Genomic DNA, 24451 nt, shown 5'->3' with positions numbered 1-24451 from the left:
TACGCATCATTAAATCAAATGAAAACCAGCAATTTGATCCATTTTTGCATCATTTTGCTTTGCCTGTTTTCTGTGAACAAATGAAGCCTAAAGATCAACCACCCAAGCTGTCTTACCATCCGTAAACAGTAATATAAAGCAAGCAAAATATGCTGCAAACGGTTGGGTTTTATGAGATGATGCCCCAAGTTCCCCGGAATATATGATTGGTTAAAATGAATTTTTCCGACCCAACTTTCTCCGCAATCTCCAATTTAATCCCTACACAGAAGATCTGTCCAAACTCTCGACCATTCTCTCTCATCCTGCAAACAATGTAAAGTTTGACATATTTATTAATAAGTCCATAGAACAAGGTTTTTTTTGTTGCAGTGCACAAACTAGAATAAAGCCCCAAACTTCCCCACTCTAGGAAAAATTAAAGGTATTAAGCTTTTCCAGCAAATGCCTCGGATAATACAACAAAATCCCTGTGACTCGAAGGTTCGAACTTCATACGAGTTTGGTAAGAAAAGGAAAATAAAAGGCCAACTTACTAGGAATCACCAGCTTTCAACTCTGTTTTGTTAACAGTTCAATGTCAGCTCCAATTTCTGCAATCTTGGCTTCCTTAGAAGCCTTTGCTGCTTTGGCAATGTTCCCAACATCAAAGTCCATTGCTAGTTTTTTCACCAGACCCTCAAGCATCTGTATGGAGCATTTAATTTATCAAAACAAAACCAAAATTATTTTTGGGGAAAAAAAGTTAATTAAGTAAAACTCCAACAAGTAAATCTGCAAAATAAAGAGGAATAAGCCTAATGGTATCACTTAACACTGCTTAGAATTCTAGAGAATAAGCCTTTTAAAAATAATTTTAAAAATCTTATTGCATTTTCTTCAAAGAAAGCTGGTTATAGATGTTTATGAGCTCAAAGATACAAACATCAATTATTCCATCAACTTTGATGCAGGGTTTAAATATATTCTTTTCCTTAAAGATGAAACGGCGGAACATGTATATATTACAGCATTTGAAAGCCAAACAAACCAAGAAACAAAAGGTAGATTGTGAAATGGGCTAGCGGATATTTTATTTACTATTAGCCTAATCAAGTGGAAAGGAACAAAGTGTTTGTTATGCTTGCAGTCATGTGGTGAACAAATCCAAATGAAAACAGGGTCAATCATAACTACCATGCTGCAGGTAAGAATGAGTTAAGAGGACAATACCAGTGATCCAATGGCAACTAAAGCTCGGAATCTTGAATCAATCTCTAGAGTTTCCTGTTCAGCAATCTGTGTCAAAAGGGAAAACAATGAAAGAAGCTCATGATTTTTGTAGCTGAAGATCGTTACTAAACAAAATATCAGTGCATTTGATTGCTACATGCACAAGGTTGAGTTCTTAGAGAAGAGAAATAAAATCAGGAATATATAGAATTCAATTCCAAAGTTAGGGAATAATTGAGTTAGGCAAACCTCTAAAGCCGCTGAAAGAACATGGGATTGACCTTCTTCATCCTTCTTTTCAATTAGCAGCACCGCATAACTGCAAAGCACACTCATGAGAAGTGCATCGAAGAGTGTAACTAAAAACATGTATAAAGCAATTGAGAAATAAAAGCAAATTTATAAAGGAGATATAAGCAATTCCGTCCTCTTCTCTTCAACATCAAAACCCATAGTAAAAAAGTTAACAAAACTTAAGGAAAAGGTTAACTAGGAGCTTTTAGGACAAACAATATCCAAAAGAAGGGGCAATAATTAAACTGTCCCAAATGGTTTCACTAAAGTAAACCCATGTGAGCATATTTACATAAACAGAATGCTTACTTTAGTATCAGGGTTGAATAAGCCAACTGTAAATTCTTGTTTGGTGATGCAAGACAACTTGAAAATGCATCAAGAATCTGCAAGAATAGAAGAGAATAAAATCATTACAATTTATTATTATTAAATTTTTTTGTTTGATGAATAAGGCAAAACCCTAAACTGAAGAGGAAAACAAAAATAGTCTACACCTAGCAGACCAGAAGCATCCGAAAGCAATATCAAAAACCTTGATTTACCAAAATAACATTTCAATGTTAATAGAGGAGGCAAACTTACATCACTACGATGCTTTTGCAGCCAGCCATAGTAGCTTGAATTCTTGAAAAAGTTAGTTACAGCACGGATGCTGGTTAAAAGATTTGCAGGAAGTGCAGGATCAGTCGTGGCTTTCATAATCATTTCCATTACCGCATCTAGTTCAGCACATAAATTCAAAGTTAAAACTTAAAACAGAACATAACAAAGAGGAATAGTTGCATATAAAATTATCTAGTGGTTTCACCAATAAAATAGGAGCTAACCTGTTCATTGGAAGTTTGTCAAATAATATTAGGATAGATTCATTTATACGACGTAACTAAAATATACATTTTTTAGACATTTCTGGTTGCAACAATTACTTTTCAAAGAGAAAGGTAGACTAAATAGCAGAGAGAGTTTTTAAGTTACGTACCATTGACTTCAACATGCCTGAAAAGTACTGTTGCCCCATCAGGGTGCAGAACGGTCATCCTCAGCATGTCAATAACTGCACAAATAGAAGCAAGCCACTGGGAAGGTGAACAAAGGATTTGAAACATGTAAGGAGGGGACTATAGTTGACATAAACAAGCATAGAGCCCTCTAAAATCATAAAATAAAAGAAAGGATAATTAATTAAATCAGCTTTTCACATAGAGTGGTGCTTCAATTTGAATAAAATAGAGTTGAACTGCCAACAAAACTCCGTCAAAGCAGAATTTAAATAACACCCCAATACCAAATAAACAACCCAAAGAAGAGACTGCAAACTAAAAGCTTAAAATCTTCTCCACACTAACCAGGAAATATCATGGCAACTGGCCATGATTTCAACAATTTCAGCAACAACGCAATGTCAACATCAGCAAACCTGCTTGTATGGTAATGTGATGTGTCCTTTAGAATTTTAACAATAGCACCCAGTCTAGAGATCTCCGGTTCTGTCAAAGACAAGTCCTTTTTTTCCTTCACAAGAATGTCAATGGATCCATTATATCAATCCAAGAGAACCACAAAGATGTAACAGAATAACAATGGTATAGCAGGTAGCAGCGAAAGTAAACCAGGGAGGAAATCCCGACAAATAAGTTATTGCACACAGAATATTAGGCTAGTCAAAACTTGTCCCTATGAAACCAATGGATAAAACTAAAACCAGGGATGGATACTATTAAGGGAACTGTTATGACTCACAAAGCAATCACAAATAGAAAAGTTATAGCTTCTCAAGTTGAGGTTTGATATACAAGAATGAGCTATCAGCACAACAAAGTCGTGTATAAGATGATTCAAAAGTTAAAGAGTAAGCTAAGAAAATATTATGAAGAATACTGGTGCAACGTAAGACTATCATAGACAAAAATTAAGAATAAATGTAAACTTTTAAATAAGAATTATTGATTGCAGAATCTACCAAGTCAGCCAGTAGTGTGTTGTTGAACTCTGAAATCTTTTTGAGGATGCCATCAAATTGAGCCGCATCAAAAACCAGCATTCCTCTCTGGAATAAAAAGTAACAAAGAATAAACTAAAACAAATTTTCTTATTGAAAAATGACAAGAAGAAAGTTAAAAAACAGCTCAGAGATGCAATAATGATAGTTTACACATAGGTTTGGAGTGGGAGAATATTTAGCATAGTTAACTAAATGCAAAGCTTTGACCACAATTATTTGTGGTACTTTAAGCAATCAATTCCATCTAGGAGCATACTCCTCTGGTAGAGAAGGCAAGAGTTAGATTTTAAGAACATCTATTTTGTACTTGTAAGTGTTATGTGCTTAAAGGTAGAGAGTAGTGACAAACCTTTGGGATATGTTTAAAGGTAGGTTTAGCCGAAATACCTGCATACAAAATTGATGTCAATATATATCAAGGTTCAAAAGAAATCCTGATGTTGGCAGAGTAGAACAAGAGCTGGTAGAAGGAAACAGAAAAGAATCTATCTCTATATATTAACCAAGTACAAACCAGAAGCATATGATGGCTGCCCAGGTACATAAGCACTAGCTGCAATGAAAAACAAGAAGACATTAATCATTGCAAAAAAGTAGCCAGTACGAGTAGGAATTCATAAAGGGCTTCCAACAGCGAAGCTCAGGACTGAAAACATATTATACTCACAGCCAGTATATGGATCACGAAATGTTGGATCAATATTGAAATCCTTTTGCCCAGTATTTTGAAGTATAAACTCCACGATTTGTTGACGGTAAGAAAGAGGAAGGTTCTCCTTCAGAAGCCACTTATCAGCAGTGTCATACGGATTATCTGGAAAGATAGCAGGCCATGTTATCACTTTTAGGTTATGTTGCATTCCCAATTTGTCTGCTTTATGCCACTTGCAAGTCATTTAAATTATAATGTAAATTTTAAAAATCATGTTCCCTATCATGATTTTGATCATAAGAAATAATGAGGTAGTCCTTAAAATGTTTTTTTCCTCATTAAAAACATGTTTATATATGGTAATATTGCATGCCTGAACCATAGTTAAATTTTCACAAAGAATAACAAGCTGGGAGAACACATGCTTCCTATAGTTCATTAGAGGGTAAAAGATGATGTAGTCATTTTTTTAGCTTTACAAAGAACCTAGGCTGGGGAAAGAGAGAAGGGCAAAAAGATAACGAGACCCAAAAGATCTGAAGCAAAATGCATTAATTTGGAAAAAACAGAAAACACAAGGCTAAGAATAGAGAAATACCTGATCGATTATAAGGTAACTTACGAATAGGCTCTCCATCGCCAATATCAACATCGAATACTGAGTCAGAATATATAAAATTAAGAATGCATTTACATTTAATTCATTAACCTTAAATGAGTAAGAAGCAAAGCTGCTAACCATAATCATATTGAACTCCATCATGAACTGAACGCTTCATGCTGTCATCTGGACCATCAACTACTTCACCAATCTGAATCAGACAGCAACATGCAAAATATAATAATTTGTAGATGCATGGTTAAGCCAAAATTAACAAGAAGGCAGACCACATCACCAATTAATGGTCCACCAGAAATTTTACCTCTATATGGGAACAGATTTGTCTTGAAATTTAAAAAAAAAAACAAAGACATTTCTTTTATGTTAACCACTAACAATTTGATAAAAACAACTTATGAAACAAAAGAGCAGAATAAATAGGAACAAAAACATCAAGGCTTTCATGTTCCTCACAGAATATTAATTGTCAAAATGAACAGTGCACTCAAGATGAGTGAGAACGAAACTTCTAAATGATAAGGAAAATAACTGCAAAGTATTAGAATGAAGTTACCTTATCCCATTTCTGTTCTCTCATATTCCATGAATAAGCTACACCATTGTCGCCTTCTCTAACAATTTTTGTCTGGCCATCACTAGTTCCTGGCCAAATACACCAATCATTAAACAATATTCAACTGCTACTAGCAAAGATATCATCAGAAAGAAATGCGATGAGAAGGGAAATTAAGTATTTCTACATCTTTAGATTAAACAGAATAAGAATGACTCAAGCACAGCATAAGAAAACTAACTATGTACAGGCAATTGGGAACACACCTGGAATCTGCAAAGCCTCAAGCCCAGGTAAATCTACCAATTTCAAGCCACCAACACTCTTCCTAATACAAACAGAAAGGTAAGAGATGGATATCAGGCAAAGCTGAAAAGTTAAAAACCTTAGAACTCTTGAGTGATCCGGAAGACCACATACAAATCATAAAATTACACAATGAACTACTGGGGAGAAGAATATATTTTATTGAAATTCAAGAAGAAGAATGAGAATTGGAAAAGGCATAAATAGTTACCAAACAGTCCCCATGTTTGTACTAAGAAAAGGTGAACAAAGCAGAGATGATCATACTATAACAATAAGGTAAGCATAAGATATTGGAAAGTGTTATATGATCATACCTACTCAATTTGTATTCGGAAAGTTCTGAAGCATATGCCTCAAGTTCCACAGGATCTGCAATATTCTCCTGATCTACTGTCCAAATTCTTACAACTCCATCTGAACATGCAGTCACAATATCTCCATTTTCCAAAAATTTAGCATCCCAAACACAACTAGGGTGCTCTAAGCTTTGCACACAGACCCCATCTGCAATAAGAAGATTTATCCTTGTGATAATAATAATTCCAATGATGTAAAATCCATGTTTAGCTATAAGTATAAGAAAGATAAAAGCCTATAACCAGTTATGTTAGTTACAGAGTATTTGGGATAAGTAAAACATCAGTAAAACTTACCACCGAGAGCGAAAAGAAGAAGAAGATAATATGTTCCCTTATGCGATGAAATATACCCAAGTTAAGGAACAGGTTATGCTTTCAGGTATGCTTGATAAATAATACCAAATAAGATTCCCTGAAAACTTCACTAAGCTATCTAATGATGAGGAACTGATAGTACTCCGAAGTCAACTAAAAAATTACTCTGTCTTATGACCCCGTGAGATATGGTTCAGCCCTTAGTTACTAATTCATGAGTGTGGTTATTTTAAACAGAGATAAAGATGGCAGAAACAATCACCTTTCCATATCTTTGCAAAACGATCTTCGCTACCACTGACAATAAGCCCAGAAACATGAGCATCAACTGAGTAGACAATGGAAGTATGACCAACCATCACCATTAATACTTCACCACTTTGTGCCCATAACATGATGGAACTAATGTACGAAAATAAAACAGGTAGGAGTTAATGCAACTATACATTCAAGCAATAAAAACATGATAAATAACTAAAAGAGAGATAAAGGAGGGAAAATGAAGATGAATTTAGAACTGAAAGAGAAGCCTCCTTGTAGTCTTAACTTGTAGTGATAGAATGATGAAAGAAAGGGTAAAGGATACTAACCCATCATGAGACGCAGAAAGAATCCCCAATCCATGCATAACTGCCAAACCCCGAACAGTATCTGCACAATCCACAAGTGTGAGAGTGCTTGTGCAAACTAATATCATCATTTTATAACAAGAAATGCTCTTCCTGAGTAATTGCATTCCATTAAACACAGAATGCGTTTATACCTAACTACCTATCCAGTAAGAATAAAGCACGGTAAATTTGGGGAGCAGGATATTTACCAGTATGCCCAGAAAAAGTGTGCAAACAAGTCTTGCCTCTCCAAAGTTTCAAGGTTGTGTCAGTTGAACCTGGAGTAAATTTAAAAATTTTAAACCATACACTCTTTTCCCCAACTTTTTGTGTGCATTCACAATTCAGATAAAACTGTTATGACCAAATAATTTTTGTCAATTTGCATAACAAAGACTGAATGCCAGCAAGATTATATTGCATGGACAGACCAGAAGGCAACACTTATACCAACAAAGTAAATGAATTAGGATCAATGAAAAAATGTGTCATTAAATTTTGCAATGTCATAGAGAATAGATGTACCTGAAACTAGCTCTCCTGAAGGAAGCTTTATTACAGCTTGAATGGCTGACTTGTGTGCCTCCCAGGATTCAACAGGTTGACCCTTCCTCCATCGTCTTAAAGTGCTGCGAAACAGATGGTTAACTATTTTGAAGATTAAATGAAAAAACCAAACATAACTATTTCACACAAAATGCAAACCATTTCCCATCCAACAGTGTAATTAACTCACCAATCAACCGATGAGGAAATGATATCCCCACCGTCCAATACAACACCGGTAACCTGCAATTGGTGACCCTTCAATGACTGCACTTTCTCTCCAGTCCTCAAGTCCCAAACAAAAACCATGGTATCCATCCCACCGGAAACAATTCTACCTTCAGGAAACTCCTCATCTGGTGCAATCCAAGCCAATGGACCGACGAAACTCGAATGCCCTAATAGCATCTTAGACGAAACATACTTACGCTTATCTGACGAATCAAGAGACCAGAACCTAACCGTTCTGTCTCTAGAAGAAGTGGCTATACCTTCACTTCCACAAACACATATTCCGCGAACCTAAAAAATAAAAATTCCAGCAACCCTATTTTTTTTCAAAACCTAACTGATTCGAAATTAAAAAGGAAAATGGCGAATGGAATTGAGAGGAAACGAAGGAAATAGAGATCTTACATCGTCTTCGTGGCCTCGTAATTGGCAGCGGAGTTCATATTGCTTGAAATCGATTTCCATGGAACTCATCGTGGGGTTTTAGGGAGTGACAAAAACCGGTGAAAAATCTCTTTAAAATTGGAGTAATATTAGAAAGAAAAAACAATTGTCAAGAGCTTCGCTTGTTTGCCAAGTTTTTATAAATTCTCTCTTTGTTTTTTAATTTAATGGGATTTCTTTTCTTTTCCGGTCTTTTCTTCTCTTTATTCACTGTCAAAGTAAAACAGTATTTTTTGGTAATTTGAATTCCATCTTCTACTTTATAAAAATTGAGATATTAGCTTCTTTATTTTAATTTATCACAATTTAATCCTTAAAAGAAAACCGAGAAGTTAGTAAGCACTATAAAAATCATTGCTCAGATTTTGTAAAATACAAAGTACAATTAAATATAATTTATTAAAATATAATTTTATTTTTTGTTTGATAAATTGCAAATGTTTTTAAGTGCTAATTTTAAGATTTTAATTTTATTTATATAACATTTTTGTAATGTTCTGAATAGTTTGTCAAAAACAGAATAAATAAACATTCATTTTTAACTTGATTTACACTTTTATTTACCTCAAATTACATTTTAACTATTTATATTTAAAATATTACATTTATTCATTTACGTTATCATTTTGTTACGAAGTAATCACTCTACCGTTAATCTCTATTACCTCCTTAACAACGGTCCTACGTGACAATCAAAATAGGTTTTAAACGTTAACTTAAATATCATACGTGACAATCCAAATTAAATAAAAACCTATTTTCATCCCAACAACTAGACATCAAGTTGACATTTCCAATATAAGTGACTAAAATGTAATCTAAGGCAAACAAAAATTTATAATTTATCCTTAATTTAATTCAAATAAAAAAAATTGAATACTTAAGATATCCTCCTAACTCCATCTACTTACCACCTGCAAACTTCAGAACTTGTCTATTATGCTTATCAGAAATTATCAAATAAATTGAGGAATTACATCATTGAAAATTTCATCAAATATGCCAATAATAAAAATATGACTAATTTAACTAAGATTTAATAATTAATAATTAAAATTGACTAAGTAACAATTTTTATTGGAAAAAATTTAATAGTTAATCACATTTGTGTTGGATACTTTTTGTTATGTCATTTTTTTCCCATTTATTTATTGTTATTATCAAGTTATTTTGTAAAAGGGAAAGTTTTCAATAAAAAAAAAACAAAATAAAGTCAAAAATGAAAAATAATAATAACAGCGTAACAGAGAAAGTAGGGTAAACTGAACGGATATCTCTACGGGAATTTTTTTTCTTTATCCGATAAATATCATAACGCATAAAATTCAAAACTCTAAACATTTCAATTGCATCATTGTTTCACTCAAATTTCGAATCCAACGGTCGATGGCCTGCATGCTAGAGATGCTAGAGCTTTACTTATTGTGGAGATGGACAAAGGAGAAGATGAAGAATCCTGCCATCTACAAAAATAAACGGCCATTTTAGAAGTTTATATTTCACCCTAGTGATTTCTCTGAGAAACAAAGCTCATAATTATGGTGATCATGTCTGTCTGAGTCGGGTCTAAAATTTCTAGTTCATTTCGGTTTGGATCATTCTGGATTTAAAGCTCTTTTATGGGTTCCTTACTTTGAGTTTGGGTCATTTGAGTTTGCAGTCAAGTCATTTCTGGTTTTGCCATTCAGAATTGACACTCATGTTCAAGTCGTTTCGAATTACCTGTTCAGGTCATTTTGGGCTCTCAGATTCGGTTTGTTGGCTTTTCAAAGTCAAATTGGGTTGGGTTGAAATTCGAATTAATCAGGTTGGGTTTTCAAGTTCGAATCAAATTGACAGGTCTACCTATAAGCTTCTATGAAGTTAACAACGGTTGAGAGAGTAAAAAGGTGGTACCATAGAAAATGCAGCTCCATAATAAGGGTAAGCAGCAGGTATGAATCTTTCATATTCATTTTGTCTATATGGCCTGACAGGAAAATGCAATCCAATTCCATATGTTAGCAAATTACGTAACAAATTCGAAAAATATATACTACGAATTGTGAAAGACCCAAAGCAATAGCTCCCTCCATAAAGGCAATCTTAGATGACAATACTTGGATGGGGGAAAAATGAAACAAATTTGCGAATAAGAAAAGAGAAAAAGAAAAATATTTCTCGAATTTTAACTTCCATTGTTACAAGCTTCCATTCTTCAAATAAAATGAGATAACTAGTAAGAGATTTAGGTCTCAAGATAGAAATTTGTATCCAGGATCATGAAAAACACATAGTTACCTGCTTTGACAGGGATAAACTTTTATACCTAGCTTTTGGTACTCAACCTTGAATTGGAAAACACCATAAACATCGGGAACCTTAAATGAAGTGGAATATAGACCCTGCAAGACAAAAAAAAAAAAAAAAAAAACTAAAAAGCTTCTTTAAAAGATGAAGCTTTAATATGGACTTTGTATGATGAGGGTGGCAACCTAAAAAATCTTCTTTATTTGTTTCCTTTTATTTATTCAGAATAGGTTAGTGCTAATTTGGATGATATTACTCACTTTCTTACATTGAAAAGGTAGCTTAGTCAAAAATTCACTCAATTTTGCTCCCACCTTTCTGCCAACCAGATCTGAAAATTCTGAAAATATTTAAAAGTTCATCAAGAAACATGACATGTTATTAAATTCAAAACAAAAGAAAAAAAAATCATCAATGGAGGAATCAGTTAAACAGTTATTATACCACATACCTATTACTGAAAATACTGCCAGTAATCAGAAGCCAAGCATTGTTCCTTGCCTAAAAAAGAATAAAAGAATAAAAGAATAAAAGTTTCTTCCATTCATCTTTAGTGAAACTATCTTAAAGTATGAGGAAAGGACAAAACTTTCATGTTCTAGACACGCAGAAGATATATAAACAGGGTTTGCAGGTAAATATCATAAACAAGACGATGAGAATTATAACTAGATAGGTTATTTATATCTTCTCTATAAATTTACTATCTTGTAAATTACTCGCTTCAGATGCTTCTAAATTTCATTTTTTTTTAAATTGAAGAAGTAAAACAGAATGTCAAGATAAATGATACCTCAAGTTCTATTTTTGATCACCAAAAATCTCGACAAGAGCATAACCCTTCACTGAAATGATGAAACCTCTTGGCATCTCGCATTATGATCTCTCTGCCAACAATCTTTGACATGATCTTAAACGCAGCATGACAATCACCACAAACACGAAGGTTCTTGATAATACGAATCTGTCCACGAGCTGGACTAGTGAGGAGACCATTAGCAAGAGCAAGTCTCTCACTATGAGCAAGAAGAGCTTCTTCCTTACTTTCCTGATCTATATCGTGCAAAACAAATCTTGTTTCTGGAACATAACCAGCTTCTTTCATATGTTCTTTCAAACGCCTTAGCAGTGCATAGATTCTATCATTCGCGGGATGTGATGTATCTCCTGCACGATACTCGTTGACCCTGCTTCTGACTTCAAGAGGACTTTGACTTGCCAATTTCTTCTTCTCATTCTTTTTAAGGTCTGAATCTTTCAAAGGTATGAGACCTGCCTTTGATTGTTCATTCAAGCGAGAGGGATCTAGCTGCTTCACAAGCTCAGCACAACGATCCCCAAGTTCCAAGAGCCCATGAGTTCTGCAGAGATTCATTAAAGTTTCCCAGACATCAGCACTGGCTTCAAATGGCATCTTTTCAATGAATTCCAATGCTTCATCCAAATGCCCTGTACTTCCCAGCATGTCAACAACACCCACATAATGCTCCATGGAAGGGACAATACCATAATCACTGCTCATCAATGAAAAGTGAAGCATTCCTTCATTAATATCACCAACGACACCACAAGAGTAAAACACTCCAAGGAACATTTTGGCATCTGGTTTCAAGCCTGACTGCTTAAATTGAGAGAACAGATCAAGGGCATCCTCTCCTAGCCCATTCCTAGCAAGCCCTGTAATCATAGTATCCCAAGATGTCAGATTGCGCCTTGGCATCTTTTCAAACACATCAAATGCATCATCTGTAGAACCACATTTTAAGTATGTCTCTAAAATCCTGTTATAGATGCTTATTTTGAAAGGTGAAAATGATCCTATGAGGTGTTCATGAACAGTTTTCGCTTCTTGTAAAGCTTTCACTTCCCCACATGCCTTCATTAATTGCAAAATTTGGGCCAAATCCACATGAAAACCCTGCTGTTTCATCAACACCAAAACATCTACAGCTTCTTTAACATCCCCTTTTTTGCAAAATTCCTCTAGCATCTCAACTGTAGCACTATTTGAGTTAGTTTCAGGATCCTCAGTTAACTCTTCCTTGAGATTAGAAGTAGCAGACACTTGACCATAAAAATTAATGTTATTTGTTACTTGACCAAAAGAACTAAAATTATAAACATCTTGTGGCTTCTGCCGGTACTGGCTGAAATTTGGGCCTTGTGAATTCATATGGCTTCCTTGTGATTCTGTAAACCTTGGTAAATTAAGATCATATTGATTCTGTCTGATTTCTGTAGGCCCTTCCCAATATGAACCTACTTGATTCTGCATATTGGAAGTACTTTGAGCAGCAGCCTCATATCCTCTTAAGTTTCCATTTCCATAAACTGAGTTATCCTGCAGTTCATTTCTTTTGTTTCCCCAGTCCATTCCATCATGATTCTGATGAAACCCTTGCTCAGCACCCTTCCAAGAACCATTTACATAAATTCCGTTTGGACTTATCTCTAAGTTCCCGTTAGTTTCCCCATGGCTATGATGATACCAACCAGTTTGACCCATGGCACCCATCTGATTTCTTGTTGGCTGCAAACCACTATTGTAGCGATTACGGTTGTCCCCAACCGGACTTCCCGCATAATCATCCATAGGACATACCATGAAACCCTGGTTTGGGTTTAAGGCCTGTCCATTTTGTTTCTGCTCATAACCTAGTGAACTTGGGGTATCATAAGGAGAATCCTCAAACTGAGAGGTGCTACTAGGCCTATGAAAATCCCACCTTTCAGGGGCAGTGCTGAGGAACTTACTGAAAATTGTGACTGAATGAGGGAAACGCCGTGACGAACGTACCTTAGATAAAGCGGTGAGATAGTTGAAGGACAGAACCAAAGGCCTCTTGCTGGACATTGACGCGTTGCTTTGATACCTTGAAGCTTCACCTATTGTAGAAACAACCGATAAAAAAAGTAATGAGAACGGAAATTTGTTAAAACAAGTAGGGGTGAGCAATCGGTCAGGTCGGTTGGTTCGGTGCAGAAAAACTGAAAACCGACAACGAACCGACTATGAGAGAAAACCAAAAGACCCGACCCGAGTCATTTTCGGTCGGTTAACCAACACAACCGAGTTTAATATGCTTTCTCTGTCTGCGTTTGTGCAGCAGCCATACATGCATGCTTCAAACAATTAACCATCAACCACAGACACACATATATAATACAAAAAAACAAGCCACTATTTTTAATCTTAACGCTCAAATCATTTATCAAACCTGCAAACCAATATTGAAGTTGCAAAATGCAAATATGAAGTAATGGGTATCACAGCAGAAATCATTTCATTCAAATATCAATAAACCCCAAAACGCAGCACACGAAAATGATAATTAGAAAGAAAAAAGAAAAAAGACTGAGAGAGGCGTTAGTTTTTAGGCGAACTGACCAGCGGCAGCGAGAAAACGAGAGAGAGCCCTTACTCCGACGCCGACGGACAGATATGAGGAGCAGAGGCCGATAGCCGACAGATGGCGATGACGATGCAAAGAAGAGAGGAGAGGCCGACGGACAAAGGTGAAGCACGGGGATCGGAGGCGACGGGGGAACGACTGCAGCAGGGAGCCAGGGAAGGTTGGTTTTTTTTTTTGCATTCAGATTTTAGGGTAGGTAAAATTAATGAGCGCTTAATGCTAACCCTCAAACTATTCATGTTTCATTTTGATACTTATTATTATTATTTTTTATCTCATATTGACACTTAAATTATGGGCCGATAAGGACTCGCTCCTCTAAAATAAAAAATTATTATTTTTATCTTTTTTAAAATTATAAAAATTAATTTAATTTTTTAAAAATTATAAAGATATATATGTAACATATTCAACCAATCACAAAATGTCACATGATAATTAATTTTATTTAAAATTAAAATGTTAAATTTAAATTTAAAAAATATTTGATTTTGATTTATCGTTGACCAAACATTAATTGGCCTTTATCATTGTTAAGTATCCATATGCAGTTATTAGAACATATCATGTGTCTTTTTTCTATTTTCTTACATATTATGTGTTATATATCATATATTATTTTGATTAAAAATGTAAAAGAAATTATATATAATATATAAAAAATTAAATTTTTTAAATTAAAAAATATATAAATATAATTTTTAAATGTGAAATTAATATTTAAAAATTTTAAAAAAAATTTAAAAAAAGTATTTAAATTTAAAAAATTTGTAAAAGCAAAACTTAAATTTAAAAAATATATATTCTATAAAAAACTTAAATTGTTTTGAATTTAAATATATTATTTTAAATCTAGAATTTAAGAAAATTTAAAAAATAAAATTTATTATATATGAATTTTTAACATTTTTAATATATATAGTATATATATAATATTAAAATTTAAAAAAGTACACGTGATGCATTCTAATAGACCACGTGCATGGTCAACATCAATCAATGACTTATTAACAATGGCCAATACTAATCAATGACTGGTTAATAACGACCAACGTCGAGTAATGACTGGTCAACACCGTTTAATGGTGAGTTAAAATCAAAGATGTTTTTAATTTAAATTTAATGTTTTTAAATTAAATAAACTTAACTATCATGTGGTACATTATGATTGATTAGATATGCCACATGACATATTGCGATTAGCGTCACATGATGACCAATTTTTTTAACATCGATACAAAAAAAAGTTGAACCAAATAATAAAATGATAGTTTAAGTATTAATTTGAAACAAAAAAATTAAATACCAAAGTGAAAAAAGAAACATAATTTGGGCGTCAAATTGAGCATTAAGCAAAAAAAAAAAAAGTGAAAAGTTTCGCTTCTTTACCAAGTTTTAATAAATTCTTTGTAGAGTAGTTCATAGGTCTAGCTAAGCCCCAAGCTTGGCCTGACCCGAAATATCTAACTTTAAATTTTTTCCAAATCTATTTATATTTGTAAAAGATTAATTTAAGCTTATTTTAGGCCTGCCATATATTTGTTTAATTTAAATTTTTTTATATTATCTTAATTTAATAATTTATAAATTTTTATTTATTGAAATTTTTATATAATTTTCTTAACATTATTTTAATGTTTATATTAGAGTAGTATTATAATTTAATATATGTTTATTTTTTTAATGTATTATAAATTACATAATATATAAAAATAACATAATATAAAGTATTATAAACTTAAAAAATAGTCAGCAAACTCAAGTTTTAAATGTTCAAGCTTAAGTCCAATCCATATGTTAAACGAACTTAATTTTTTTGCCTAAATTTATTTTTCAAACCTAAATTTTTTATCTAAACTCTTCTAAATTTCAAGTAATTTTACTCATGAACAATTCTAATTATTTGTTTGTCTTAAAACAAATTTTGATGATTTTCATTGAAAAAGAAATTCATTGTTAGATGTTTTTTGTTGTCTCATTTCTTTTCCATTTATATATTGATATTATCAAGTTATGTGTAAAAGGCAAGTTTTCCAGAAAGAGCAAAGAAAGTCAAAAATGAAAAATAATAATAGTATTTCTGAAATATTATAACAGCGTAAAAGAGAAAGTAGGGGAAACTGAACGGATAACTCTACGGCATATTTTTTTCCTCTAACCAGTAAATAACATAACGCATAAATTTCAAAACCCTAAACATTTCTATTGCATCATTTGTGCCACTCAAAAATTTCGAATCCAACGGTCCACGGCCTGCAAGCTAGAGATGCTACAGTTTTACTTGCTGTAGAGATGAGCAAACGAGAAGATAAAGAATCCAGCCATCTACAAAAATAAAAGGCCATATCAAAAGTTAATATGTCACCCTAGTGATTTTTCTGAGAAACAATAGCTCATAGTTATGATGATGATGATGATATCTACAAAAATATTCAGGTGATGTCAGCTCGGATCATTTCAGGATTCCTCATTTTGGGTCAGAGACATTCAGGATTGCCAATCAAGTCATTTCGGGTTCTGTCATTTGAGTTTGACACATGTTCAAGTCATTTCGGATTAATTCAGGTCATAACAAGTTTGGATCATTCCTGGTTCAAATTCTTGGCTGTTGCCTTTTTATAGTCATATCAGGTTGAATCGGTTTCAGATTAATCATGTTGCTTTTTCAAGTTCGGATCAGTGTTAACAAGTCTACTTATAAGCTATAACGTAAACAATGGTTGAGAGAGTAAAAAAGTGGTACCATAGAAAATGCAGCTCCATAATAGGGGTAAGCAGCAGGTATGAATCTTTCATATTCATTGTGTCTATATGGCCTGACAGGAATCTGCAATCCAATTCCATATATTAGCAAATTACGCTCAAATTCGAAAAATATATACCACGAATTGTGAAAGACACAAAGGAATAGCTCCACAAAGGCAATCATAGATAACAATATTTGGATAGGGGAAATTGAGACAATTTTTCTAATAAGAAAAGAGAAAAAGAACAAGGTTTCTCGAATTTTAACTTCTACTGTTACAAGCTTCCATTCTTCGAATAAAATGAGATAACTAGTAAGAGACTTCGGTCTCAAGATAGAAATTTGTATCCAGGATCATGAGAAAACAAAACTAGTTACCTGCTTTGAAAGGGATAAACTTGTATAACCAAGCTTTTGGTGCTCGACCTTGAATTGGAAAACACCATAAACATCGGGAACCTTAAATGATGTGGAATATAGACCCTACAAGACAAAATATGGACCAATATTTTTTTTAACCATTTATGGATGACTTCGTATCGAGGGAAGACTGATATCACAAACCATATGAGCTGAAGAGACAAATGAAATACCTTTTTGTCAGATGATAAAGTTTTCAAAACATAGGGGCTCATCATGTAAAACTGCAATTGGACATCATTAGCAACATATGGCTCCCAGCTTGTTCCAGACCACTCATAGATCTCAACTGCGTATTCCTGATTGAAATATACAGATTTCTTTTCAGTTAATTAATACAAAATGAAGCTCAGCATTACGTCAGAATAGACAAGGTAGAAAAAGTACCAACTCATCATTAATCCTGTATAATGCAGGTTCATCTGTTTCCCCAACTCTGTGGTGTTTCACATTTACGGCCTAAGGGTAAAAAACACGAATACAAAATATACATAAAAAAGACCAAGAACATGCCCTAAAATGATGCCGTAATAAAAGAATCATATATTTATGAATAAATTGATCGACATGCCTACCTTAAGATGACCTCTTTCATGGAAAATCCATTTGCTAATTTCAGTCAAAAATTGTTCATTGCCTGATTTCTCATGTCTGCCATCAGAAAGAACATTCTCAAATATATCGTGTTTTAAGTACATCAGTTAAACAACAAACCCAGTATGCACTCAGGTGCAACTGCAAAGACATATAAAACGTAATCTCAAGTTGGGAAATGCATCCAGATAAGAAGATCCATATAAAAGCTGAAGCTTTAATATGGACTTTGTATGATGAGGGTGGCAACCTAAAAACTTCTTTATTTGTTTCCTTTTATTTATTCAGGATAGATTACTGCTAATTTTGGATAATATTACTCAAGTTCTTATATTGAAAAGGTAGCTTAGAAAGTTAAAAATTCACTCACTTAGTTTGGCTCCCAGCTTTCTGCACACCAGATCTGAAAAACCTGAAAATATTTAAAAGTTCATTAAGAAACATGACATGTTATTGAATTCATAATAAAAGAAAACATAAAAAGAAAAAAAATCATCAATGGAGGAATCAGTTAACAGTTATTATACCTATTACTGAACATGCTTAGTGAGCCAGTAATCAGAAGCCGTGCATTGTTCCTTGCCTACAAAAGGAAAAAAAAAAAAAAGTATCACAAACTTATTTGAACAGCATAGTTATTTGAGTCACAACAAACTAAGTTTCTTCCTTTCATCCTTAGTGAAACTATCTTAAAGTACGATGGAAAGGACAAAACTTTCATGTTCTAGACATGCAGATATATGAACAGTTTACATAGATGTACCTGGACAATTGAAACTAAGGAGATAGCAGAACCAGTCAATGGTGGAGGAGTTGACAGCTTCGACTTGGGATTAGCAGAATAGGCAGATGGAGAAGCTGAGAGAACTTTCAACACCTAAAAATAGTGCATGTGTTAAGGGGGAAAAAAGGACCATTGTGGTCATTGATAAATTGTACATGATTAAATTCCCTCAGAGCAGATGGAAGCAGCATACCAAGCTATTGGCAGGACTCACTGCATGGCCGATGCCTCGGAAAAGTATAGGAGCCTGCAGCAAGTTTAATGAAAACTAATCAGAAATATCGATGTAATCTAAGAAGTCCATAATATGCAATGAGCTTAAAAAAATATATCAGAATTCCTGTTGGCTCATAAAATATACAGCTCTAGTAAAAATAATCAAAGGTCATCGTGCCCTTAAATTTTGAAATAATATTGAAATTATTATAGAAATTTTAAAATTTAATAGAAGTAGTATTTTAGTCCCCACAAATCGAAAATTTTAAAACTTCTAATGAAAATAATACTTTCCCCACTAATATTTATCAAAATTTAGCATTTGGAGCATATGAATATTCCTGGGTTAACAGTCAACAATATATATATTAATTGTGTTCCCTTAAATTGAAAACAAAATCTCTAACAACTATCATAAGTGATTAAAAGTTTCATTTCTTTTAATCTTCATTTATGAGTAGAATCAGGTAAAAGTTTCGATACTTCATTTCTTCTTTACAACTTAAACTAAATCTAAGCAAATGATTCAAGAATTTTGCTTGTACAAATTTATATAAAATTATTCAGAGTTCTTCCGATAAATTTGTCCCATTGATTACCATCCTGCATCCATCCTAGAAGATGATCAGCAAGTGGCTCCAGAACCCCAATTCAGTACAACAAACTAGAAAACATCTTCAGAAAGGTGCACTAGCATATAACATTTTATCATTATCATAATCGGAACAACCCCAAACTTACTTGGTCATAAAAGTATCCAGAACCTAATAAGAGGATAAGAGTAACAAAGCTGGCTGACATTTATACTTACTTCAATTTTTTTGCCTCCTAAGATCACATCAGACTTAATAAAATCATCACTGGCAATCAATGTATGATCTCCCTCAGTTCCCGAAACAGCATAGCCAATGTGATCAATAACCATAGCCGAAGGATCCTACACGGCAAACAACCAAGCTTTAATGAACAATCAAGCGAAGCGATAACAAAGACTGAAGCATAAAATTATACAAAAATATATGCGTATCAGACCTCATCAAAATCAACTCCACATTCAGTACCAACTTCCCGAATCAAATCCGAAGCATTAACATCCGCCGCAACAATTAAATCATGACCCGAATCAACAAAATTGACAATGGCGGCAACATCAATAGATCCTCCAAATCCTAATAAAACAAAATACGTTTCTAATTAATTCGAAAACATTAAAAGAAAGAAAGAAAAAAGGTAATGTGAAATGACTGACGTTCGACGGAGGGGCAGAAGAGGATCAAGGCATCGTAAAGATACTGGCCGTAGCGTTGCAAGGCGATCTTTGGATCATCGGCGAGTTTGAATTCCAGGTCGAAGCCACGTGATTTGAGGGCATTGAAATAGAGGGAATGTGACGACATGATGGCGAAGTCGTCGAGGAGAACAAGGACTCGGCGATCCGTCGGCGTTTCGGGAGAGAAAGCATTGCAGAGAAATGGGAGAAGGATCGAGATCGAAGCAATGCAAATCAGCCACAATTTCCCCATTTTTTGATTAGGGATTTTTGTCGTGTGAACTGAACTGTGAAGTGTGAGGATTTTGGCAGGTTCTGGGATATACTACCACTATTTCACCGGGTTGACTTAGCCTTTGATTCGGGGGCTTCTGGTTTCCATGAACTTCAGGGTAAAATAACAAATATTGCCTGCGATTTTAACAAAATTACAGTTAACTACTTTAATTTTTAACTTTATCCGACAAATTTAAATAGCTAAAAAAATACCAAATAGTAGATTTAGATAAAAATATTAGACTCGAAAAATTAGTTTTGACAAAAAAGAAGAAGCTTAAGTCATGATTGGACCCTTGAACCATGGTTGTTTGAATTGGATTGGATTGATTAGATCGAGAACCGACTAAGATATTGGTCAGGAGAAAAGAATTAGACTGATTGACCCAAGAACTAGTACAAAGCGATTAAACCAGACAAAAATCAGTTGAATTGGATTTTTTATTTTTTATTATAAATTTTTAACAATTTATTTAATTAAACTAAATGAATTGATCAAACTGATAACCTGACTAATTTGACTACCAATCCAATTTTGAAAACCTTGCCTTGAACTATTTTTTTATTATCATTTTGGCACTTAAACTTTTGTTGTCCTACTTTGATACCTAAATTGTCATTTTTGTCCCATTTTATCCTTAAAATTAATTATGTTCAATACGAATATGTCACATTTTATGTTCTTATAGGCAACTTTTATTTTTTTTAGTAAATTGAGACGAAATGATAGTTGAAATTAAGTACTAAATTGGTAAAAAAAATGTTTAGATACTAAAGTGAGAAAATATATATAATTCAACAGTCAAATTGTGACATAAGCCAAATAGGCGGACTCGGATTCTAATATTGAAAGCTTGAGGGTTGACTTGCTTTTAAATTTATAATTTGATATTTTTCTTTCAAAAATTACATTAACCCATAATAACATAATGAAAAACAATTTAATAAAACTTACAAATTGTTGAGGAGATTAGATATCGTAGAACACCCTTAAAAAGAAAAAAAGAAAAAGAAATAAAAGAATGATAAAAAAAAAGAAGAAGAAATAAAAGAATGATATTTGAGAATCACTATTTCTTTGTTTTTTCATCTACTTAACATTGTTTTCAAAACCAAACAAATCAGAATATTGATATGAAATAAGGGGTTAAACCAATTGATCCATGAACCGATACAAACCAATTAAATCGCTTTTTTCAAATATATTTTTAATAATTTAATTAATTGAACCAAACAAAACCGATCGGACTGATCAAATCTAAAATTGATAGTCGAACCGGTTTCAACTTCAATTCGATTTTGAAAAGCTTGTTACAAATGCATTGTGTCACAGCCAAAATTTACACTATGATATTCGGTTACGAAACTTGTTGATTCTTGAAAATTTACAGATACAACAAAATGCCTAGAGATAGGAAAGACGGGGGTGGCTATGCTTTAATGCTTTCTTGCCTAAGGATCTCTCATCTTTGTAACAAATTGTTGCAATGTTGTCCCACTATTTATTGGCTGTTACGTAACGAATTTTGACCGCAATAGTCGTGACGTGATTTGGAGAAGTTCGTTTCTGTTACAATGCGACCATTGCATTGCATTGCAGCCACAATTTCTTACTATACATCCTCTCAGGCACTCTCATTGTTTTACCAATATATCCACTGGCTTTGCTCATTTCGATACTAATTGAATCCCAAAAGTGAGTTCTACTTGATCATTAACCATTAGCCGATTAATTCAAAATCGAATATACCAAAAAAGACTTGTCTAATAAAATGTGTAGTTCGCTCATTCATATACACAAAGGTCTTCATTTTCTTATTCGAAATGAGATTAATACATCCACTACGATCATGCCACTCGTTCATACGCCTATTTTTGGGAATCCTTCAATAAGAAAAAGGGTAATATTTTTACTCTAAATGGAAGAAGTGTAGATGTTCTAAAAAGTTCTTCAATATATTCAAAATTCAAGCATAAACCCTAGTTAAGCCTTCTTCACATGAATAGACATATCAAAAGGTGAAAGAATCAAGGAGTTCGTATCGATTGTACGAACTTGAACTGCTACAAAGGAAAAATCAAAGCAGTCAAAGAACAAATCTTAATAGCAAGATAGAATAAAGTAAAACTATGTACCTTTGGGTAGTTGCTTTTACTTTCTGCACAAGTAGGGAATAAACAGAATGAACCACCTTTTTTTGTGTATGTGTGTACTCGTATCTGTGTAATGAATATGCTTCGGTTTGAGCCATTTACAGGATGAGTCTTTCGCACCAGTTCTGACTTGTGAAGTTGTGATGAGTAAAGCACAGTTTACCATTCCATTCTGAACCATCAGGAAAAGGTTCAATGCATCGCGGTTGCCATCAACGTAAATTCCACGACAGCTTTCATTCGTTGAGCTTATTAGGATGGTAATTTAGTGACAATGACCGGCTTAAGCTTACTCAGTCTATCATCTTTCCTAACAGTCTTGAAAGGACTTTGCTGTTCATAAAGAGATAGAAATCCATAGTTCTCCGAGCAGCATGAAGCCCTTCGTACCCGAGATGTGAAGGGAAAAAAAGTTCTCATTGAAACTGCCTGGTCCCATGACTTTGGTTCCTTAGCAAGGCGACCAGCCACACGATCTAAGAGCTCGATTGAAGGGATTGTAGGCCTGATATAGAAGAAACCAGAGTTAAAAACCCATATACGCATTGTGTGTGCATATCGAGCCCATCCCATTGCAGGTTCGTCGAAGACATCATCGAATCCATAAGCTGTCATGTTATCATGGCCGTCGGTCATGGATTCCACATCTGAATCTCTATAAAGATAATCGAAAGGGTTTTGCAAATACACAATATCGATATCCGAAAGGAGAACACTATACCCCAGCTGCAAAAACTCTCTCAAGATATGAAATTTCAATCCCGAAACAGCATGGTTATTCCCCGTCCTCCCAATGGAAGCAATCCATCATTTGCATCTCTCTTATACACTGGAACATTATTTGACTTGCAAAATTCAGTGATCTTATCATCCAAAGCAACAACCAAATAATTAGTTATGCCAACTCTCTTAATGTTTGTGAACCAAATCTCTAACGACTCCTTCACGTTCCAGTTTGCAAGTGCCACTATAAGCTCTCTTCCGACGGCAACAGCTTCCAGAATTTCCGCCAATCTCGGATTAACGGGTTCATCTGGAATCACTGTGGGGTTTGTTCTTAAACCTTTAACGGTTCCGGAAGCCCCGCTTTACGCCATTTACCCAATGCCTCGACTTGTTTCTGTGCATGATCTTTCTTTTGTTCAGCCAACCTAACCTTCTCAGTAAGCTCCTTAACTTGTTGTCTCAACTCTTCGTTTTTCTCCAATTCGGCCGCATACTCTGCTTTCAACTCGTTCAACCTATGAGATGATTCACATTTGGAAGATAGAACCTAACACAGAGACGAGTAAAAATTGCAGTCATTTTGTTTACTAATCACCACATTGGTGCTGAAAAAATTCCCATTTAACAAACACTAATTAGATGATCAATTCTAACATCAACAACTCTGTAAAAACCCAAATAAACATTACCAGATTTAGAACATTTTACAACATAAATATATCAATTCTCAATACCAAATTAACTAAATAACGTGGTTCAAAATTCCAATAAACCAAGAACAAAAATGAAGAGCAGAAGTCAGTCATAACATTGCGGTAAAAAGACCCCTCTGGTCACTTTTAAATTCTATCTTGAGCAAATTGATCCCTCTAAAAAAAATTAGAGCAATTTGTCCCATCAATTTCAAAAGCGAGCATCTAAAGACAACATATTTTTTATTGGTATAATAACAAATTTAGCCTGCAACATTTACACAAATCCAAGGCTAAATTTGCTATTATAACAATCAAATTATGTACAATTGACAGACAACGTTAACCCCATGATTAACTATCCTTAGTTGCTCACTTCAAAACTGAGAGGGATTAAATTGTTCTAATCTTTTGAGAGGGATCAATTTGATCAATATCGAGATGAGAAGGACATAGAGGAGTTTTACTTAACATTGCTAAAAGCTCGATACAGAATTCTCCAGTTTCAGTCCAAAGCAAAAATATAAAAATAACAAATTTAGCATCCCAATTAACAAAGGAATGAAAATTGAAGTAAAGGGTATATAATTAAGGCATAAAGTTAATCAAGATTCGATCTAAAGAGGCAAGTGAATTGAATTCCTGAAAATGCAGAAAATGAAAGGAACCTGGGAGTGGAAAGCAGGGGAATAGAAAGAAAAACCGTAGGATAAAGAAA

At 33.8% G+C, this 24451-nt stretch overlaps 4 protein-coding genes, 1 long non-coding RNA gene and 1 pseudogene across 7 annotated transcripts in view; all 6 read right to left on the bottom strand.

Annotated features, from left to right (window-relative positions):
• Positions 1-9: 9 nt before the first annotated feature.
• Positions 10-8373, bottom strand: LOC107945161 (phospholipase A-2-activating protein). The gene is made up of 23 exons (XM_016879025.2): positions 8115-8373; positions 7669-8000; positions 7458-7561; positions 7142-7210; positions 6912-6972; positions 6584-6723; positions 5962-6151; positions 5605-5666; positions 5339-5427; positions 4903-4975; positions 4762-4821; positions 4179-4325; positions 4026-4064; positions 3861-3898; positions 3470-3556; positions 2856-3021; positions 2489-2563; positions 2092-2228; positions 1816-1892; positions 1462-1531; positions 1213-1278; positions 537-687; positions 10-305 (listed from the first exon to the last, which is right to left on the bottom strand). Exons 1-22 carry the CDS (start codon positions 8181-8183, stop codon positions 553-555), a joined length of 2286 nt encoding a protein of 761 aa, XP_016734514.1. The 5' UTR covers positions 8184-8373; the 3' UTR covers positions 10-305; positions 537-552.
• Positions 8374-9361: 988 nt separating this feature from the next.
• On the bottom strand, positions 9362-14111 carry LOC107945164 (pentatricopeptide repeat-containing protein At4g32450, mitochondrial). 3 transcript variants are annotated; one of them, XM_016879028.2, is made up of 7 exons: positions 13831-14094; positions 11236-13328; positions 10894-10943; positions 10703-10782; positions 10434-10537; positions 10050-10122; positions 9362-9616 (listed from the first exon to the last, which is right to left on the bottom strand). In XM_016879028.2, exons 1-2 carry the CDS (start codon positions 14033-14035, stop codon positions 11254-11256), a joined length of 2280 nt encoding a protein of 759 aa, XP_016734517.2. In that variant the 5' UTR covers positions 14036-14094; the 3' UTR covers positions 9362-9616; positions 10050-10122; positions 10434-10537; positions 10703-10782; positions 10894-10943; positions 11236-11253. The 3 variants fall into 3 exon arrangements, with proteins under 3 accessions (XP_016734517.2, XP_016734518.2, XP_040967553.1); XM_016879029.2 differs by having other exon boundaries at positions 10711-10782; XM_041111619.1 differs by having other exon boundaries at positions 10050-10782; positions 13831-14111.
• A 1803-nt stretch (positions 14112-15914) lies between these two features.
• LOC107945165 (dolichyl-diphosphooligosaccharide--protein glycosyltransferase 48 kDa subunit) lies at positions 15915-20253 on the bottom strand. The gene is made up of 13 exons (XM_016879032.2): positions 19865-20253; positions 19648-19784; positions 19427-19552; positions 18593-18646; positions 18379-18492; positions 18143-18198; positions 17986-18027; positions 17597-17672; positions 17409-17480; positions 17195-17320; positions 16980-17084; positions 16599-16682; positions 15915-16180 (listed from the first exon to the last, which is right to left on the bottom strand). The coding sequence occupies exons 1-13, from the start codon at positions 20136-20138 to the stop codon at positions 16133-16135; spliced, it is 1314 nt and encodes a 437-aa protein (XP_016734521.1). The 5' UTR covers positions 20139-20253; the 3' UTR covers positions 15915-16132.
• A 1655-nt stretch (positions 20254-21908) lies between these two features.
• On the bottom strand, positions 21909-22431 carry LOC121228257 (uncharacterized). Its single transcript, XR_005925798.1, has 2 exons — positions 22298-22431; positions 21909-22045 (listed from the first exon to the last, which is right to left on the bottom strand). It is a non-coding gene; the product is annotated as an uncharacterized lncRNA (long non-coding RNA).
• Positions 22432-22551: 120 nt separating this feature from the next.
• LOC121228112 (arabinosyltransferase RRA3-like) lies at positions 22552-24425 on the bottom strand (annotated as a pseudogene).
• LOC107945167 (HVA22-like protein k) overlaps positions 23433-24451 on the bottom strand; it is a 10657-nt gene continuing 9638 nt past the window's right edge. Inside the window, exon 9 of the mRNA XM_016879035.2 lies at positions 23433-23588. The gene's annotated coding sequence lies outside the window, so the exon portion shown is untranslated. The remainder of the gene's footprint in view (positions 23589-24451) is intronic.

The sequence above is a fragment of the Gossypium hirsutum genome, chromosome A04 (genome assembly GCF_007990345.1).
Source record: "Gossypium hirsutum isolate 1008001.06 chromosome A04, Gossypium_hirsutum_v2.1, whole genome shotgun sequence".
In the NCBI taxonomy this organism is placed as follows: Eukaryota; Viridiplantae; Streptophyta; class Magnoliopsida; order Malvales; family Malvaceae; genus Gossypium; species Gossypium hirsutum.
This window is presented reverse-complemented; position numbering and strand designations above follow the sequence as displayed.